The 5,152-nt window shown below is 38.5% G+C and overlaps 1 protein-coding gene across 1 annotated transcript; it reads right to left on the bottom strand.

The window, feature by feature from the left end:
* Positions 1-2,190: 2,190 nt before the first annotated feature.
* Positions 2,191-2,662, bottom strand: SF3B5 (Splicing factor 3B subunit 5). The gene is made up of 2 exons (XM_051219445.1): positions 2,532-2,662; positions 2,191-2,489 (listed from the first exon to the last, which is right to left on the bottom strand). The coding sequence occupies exons 1-2, from the start codon at positions 2,587-2,589 to the stop codon at positions 2,290-2,292; spliced, it is 258 nt and encodes an 85-aa protein (XP_051065441.1). The 5' UTR covers positions 2,590-2,662; the 3' UTR covers positions 2,191-2,289.
* Between the last annotated feature and the right edge of the window lie 2,490 nt (positions 2,663-5,152).

Raw genomic sequence — 5,152 nt, 5'->3', positions numbered from 1 at the left:
TGGTCGTTCAAGACTCCCTGTCCGGGGTCCTTGAGATGGTGCAACACAGTGGCTAGATACGTTATCAGATATGGCTCAAAATAGAAGCCAGTGGCGATCCTGCTGTAACCTTCTTGTACTTTCTTCATAAAAAGTGGTTGGAACTTCCTTAACTGAAAGATTTTTTCTGGTTGCACCTTTCCGTTTCCCCCATTATTATTATTACACTTCCTTACGTTAATCTGTTCTTTATTGTTCATCTTCTTTTTTTCGTTTGCGCTCCTTACTTTTTTATCTCCCCATTCTCATTGTTTCGTGTGGCGCATTTATATTTGGTGCCCCCTTGTACCAACATTTGTGTTCAAATAAATAAAGTCATATCACCTTAAATGACACGGCTCAAAATCGTTTGCAATGGCGCAGGTGCATACACTCTTTGTGTTCTCCCAAATTCTAATCTTCTGAATTCTTCATGTCCCTTTTTTTCTCTTTCCCAATTTACTTCACCAGATTGTACTTCTTGAATAACACGTTCAAACCCTAATCTTTCCGATTACTGTTTATACTCTTACTACCTCTACAACTACGGGATTTGAATCGACAACTGCATCTCTGTGCTAATGTGGCATGGCAACTCGAACTGATGTACGTACGTACGAGGTTCTACGTTGTTACTGACTGACCAATTGGAAGTCACATCACATTAACACAGTGAGATAAATCCTATGATAGTAGATGTAAGGACAGTACCACTTGTAATAGAAAAGGTTAGATATGGGAGGAAGAAACCATGAGGATTTGGGACTCAGGATTTGAAAAATTACAATATGACCAATTCTAATCTATATCATCCAAGGTCTCTAAGCACTGGTTATGTCAATCACAAGGACTCCAATCAAGTAGTCTCAACATGGGATAAGTGAAGTGATTGATACACCCAACTATTTATTTCCTTACCGTTAGTTTAGACTGATGCAGGCCGGTCCTGACCTTTAAATTATTCACTAACTGTCATTTACATCGGGAAGCGTATATCAAAAAACAGGGTAACAGCCCAAGCAAGGTCAACAGAGGCAATGCTATTATTGTCTCATAAGTTCTCGAGGAAATGCTGGTACGTGTTGATAAAGTCCTTGCTTCCGTTATTTGCAATGAATAAAGAAATGTGCCATTGAGGTAAGCATAAATTGCGCTGTTTAATACGACTGTATTCCACATAAGAGGGTGATTGCTAAAACACTTAACCAGTCACTAATAAAATATGACATGTAACGGGTGTGTTTTGGTTAAGGTTGCCAATCCTTAGAGCAAAACAGTGTGAAAAATAATTTACATGGAATCAAAGAAAATAATCATACCAATTTGTGCAGAAAACCGAGTAATATAACTAATTTTAAAGGAAGGGAAAAACATGGGATGAAATCAAGATGTACAGTTAAATGGGGAACGAAAGCAACCGCAACCAATTTTGCGTTGCGATCTATGATTTTGGAAATTGATTACAACCACTAAGCGGGCCCCAACCAAGTAACTCGCTCCTCCTAACAGGCTTCAGACTAACAATCAGTGACTTGATGAATTATCGGTCTTTGTTTAGCCGCTCTTAGCTTTATTCCAACCAACTCGGAGTACGCAATAAAGGTTTACAGCCACCTCAGTCAACGTGTGTTTTCCGATGAAGTCATTTTATTTAATCAGAAATATGTCTAATACACGTTTTGTGTGAGGTGTCTTTCACTATTGAAATGGGTCTTCCGTGGTTAACAGTAAGACACATAAGTCACTTGTTACAAAAACCAATTGAAGAACCACCGGACAAAACGCTAGAACTGTGATTCTAAATATTTACAAATTACAATGACAAGTACGAGTAATCCCATAAACATAGATGCTGTCGCCATGAAAAAAAACATAGAACGCAGTAATTTAATAACTTGATTCGAACGATTAATTTCGAAACAACTGACTGAATGGTTATTCAAGCTATTCTGGCAGTTGAGCTACATCACTAATCTATAAAAAATTGTTGGCTGAATCTATCTTGCAAGCTCCAAATAATATCACAAACTATTAACGAAATTGAGTTAACGTATTAGTAATGAAACTATTGGGATGATTAAAAGTGAAATTGGTACAGCATATACGAGAATACACAGGGAATGACGCTTCTCCTGATGAGCGACCCAACACACTACACAAAAAGAACTCTGATCTTGTTTTTCGTATATTTGGGTCTTATCAGGCAAAACCAAGTGTTAGAGGTTGTAGTTTGATGGAATACACTATGGAGTATTTGAATTAAGAACTAAATTATGCCTCAGGACGTTCTGGAGGAGGGCCACATGGCTGAAGCATTTTCTCGAGAAGGTTAAATCGAACCCTCGCCTTGCACTCATTTTCGCATATAGCAAACAAGTTAAGTGTGTCGAAGTGACCCAGATAGGATGCACAACTATCTCTATGCTGGTTTGTTAGCCATTCCCACTTGGTGGTGTCAGCATGACCTGTACCTAAAAGAAAAAGAATATTAATGGCATCAGAATGTGGCGTACCAACATATTTCGACTGCAAATGTTCTAACTGGGTATGAATATTGTATCGATCACCCATTTCCAGAGGTATATTACTTAATCTATAACAACTTAAAAACAAGGTACCAGGAGAAACGCAAACACTTGAGCGTGGCGGGGTACTGCGAGACACAAACTTTATTTAACAGAATGGTTCAAATGTATACTACATATTATCTTATCTTGGAGAGCCAAAAAGCAAACTTATTCACTGGGACCACAGTTCGGGTAATAGAAGAGAGCGTTCTTGATCACGGAACTGACTGATTCTTTTATATTCCTTGTGGAACTTGATGAGCATGAAAGAAATCAGTTTATAGTGGAAGTGGACTTGAAGTATAACCTAGATCAGTCAGACTTGGTGCCCATGGAACTAAAATAAGTGTCTAATATTCCTTTGAACGACTCTCAAGTAACCGCCGTTACCATTATTTTTAGCGTAATATATCACAGCTTGGTGATTCTAGCCAAGAAAACGTTTGTGCGGAACTTTGTTCGAGCTCGTTTGCATACTGTTTCCAAAGAATATTCTCTGAAGTCTGATTTGTTACCCTAGCATATTCAAGCCCTGTTTTGGACATTTCCGAATCGATATTTTATGGTTCTATTTTCCCATGTCTTTCTTAATACACAGGTCACAAATTCAAAGCTTTCAGGAAAGCTGAACAGAAGTTGTTTATTAGTTCAGGAAACTTTCAAGTTTCTCGCTTTTAGACTCGTCCCAGGACAGCAATTTTCCTCCAAACGTGGGGAGATATAATGTAGAAGTTCCGAATAAGACTTCAACTGGGCAGTGAAAACGGTTTAAAATAATTTGAATTTAGGCTATTGAAAGAGACCTCGGGAGTGAATAAGCCTTATTGGTTACACAATGTCAATAGAAAGTAAACACGTAGACTGTCACGTAGAAAAACACTCAGGTCCTTTTCATTAGTGAGGAGTACGATAGTGGAATCTTTTGAAACGTATGGGATGGCTAGAACATTTTTAGTATTTACGAGTGAAGTTCTGCATATATAAGTATTAAAGGTTGGCTTTATTTGGTAAGGTTGTGTCTCTTACATCAGTCATTCAGCTGCAATGTAGGATCAGGCACAAATATTCATCAGCCCAAGTTGCCATACCTCATCACCACGACAAGATGAACACCGGATTCATACAAGTAGTTACCTCAATGGTAGAAATATATAAAAGAGAAATTGTGTATAAGGGTATAGTAAGGAAGAAAGAATTAGTCCGCAAAAAGAAAGATACAGAGCGACTTTATTCTCACGGTCTAAGGGGAGACAGAGAGTGTATACACTGACGCCATTGTGATCGATTCTGAGCCATTTCACACAGTCTCCAACCATTGGTTACGATAGTCACGTGGACCCCAACCAAGTAGTCTGTAACAACTTAGGTTGGTTGGTTAGGAGTTCACTTCAAACAACTAAGCGTATGTCAAAACAGTATAGTTCAAGTATTCATTCACTTCCTTATTTTGTGTAGGCGTTATGTTTCCTATTATCTTGTGTTGAATGTTGAGAGGCTTTGTTTATCTGAACAAATAATCCCACGCTCCAGTGTGACAGCGCGAAGATCTAAATAAAGACCTATTCACTACTTGTCTGGTTTTTTCTATCAATATCACGAGTATTACCTGGAGGCACGAAACTGGTGAGCCCTACTGAATACAAATTTAACCTCATTTTTGTTATTAATATTATATTTTTTATTTAGTCGTAAAAGTAGACCTTCTGATTATCCGTAAACTAAGTTGTGCATATACATAGTTTTTTTATCTTAGGGTATTCGTTATGTAGTACCCTTTTTTGCTAATTTCATTACTATATTGGTCACATAACTCATGTCAAACTCAATACAAACCCAAAACCTGGAGGATTTGTCACCAGTGGAGATAGACACTGTTATGACTACGAAATCCCGACTTCCAGTGATCTTGAGTTGTGGTTTGCTCAACTAGAATATTATTTCACGAGACACAATATCAAATCTGAAGGGAATCGCTATAGAGACTTGTGTTCTATCATTCCTCCTTCAGTCTCCAAAGAAGTCCGTGACTTGATTTTAGGTCCGCCACAACTATAAACCATCTTAAGAAGAGAGATAATGAACCGTTTATCATTATCAGACAGTCAAAGAATTCAAAGGCTTTTCCAAGGAGAAACACTAGGTGATAGGTCGCCGTCACAGTTTTTACATCACTTTCAAATCTTAGTGGGTGATAACATAGTGGGTAAAGAAGTCCTAAAACAAGAATGGATACAAGCTCTCCCATGCTACGTCCAACACTGTTTGGATGCACAAGACCCTGAAAATTCCTTATCGCATTTAGCGCGCATAGTCGATAGAATAATAGAAAGAGGTCCTCAAACTGGATCACGCACGATAAATCACACACAAAAAGAAGAACCAGCAAAAGACCCAGTCATAGAAGGACTCAGTGCGAGTGTGAAAAGTCTCACCGAGACTGTCACCAGAATGCAAATGGGTCAGAGAAACAGGAGCCGGTCACCACAAAGAACAAGACCCAAGTAAAAAAACAGGTCACAACTGTCCAGACAATCTGGGCAGTTCTACTGGTATCACTGGAAGTTTGG

This window comes from Schistosoma haematobium, chromosome 6, assembly GCF_000699445.3.
Source record: "Schistosoma haematobium chromosome 6, whole genome shotgun sequence".
In the NCBI taxonomy this organism is placed as follows: Eukaryota; Metazoa; Platyhelminthes; class Trematoda; order Strigeidida; family Schistosomatidae; genus Schistosoma; species Schistosoma haematobium.
The sequence above is the reverse complement of the archived record's forward strand: the minus strand, read 5'-3'. Positions and strand labels throughout refer to the sequence as shown.

Bases quoted from the DNA above. Each gene is read 5' to 3' on its own strand.
- SF3B5 (XM_051219445.1), bottom strand. From the start codon at position 2,589: ATGGGTGATCGATACAATATTCATACCCAGTTAGAACATTTGCAGTCG. The intron at 2,490-2,531 runs GTACGCCACATT...TTTTTCTTTTAG, and splicing joins TTTGCAGTCGAAATATGTTG to GTACAGGTCATGCTGACACC.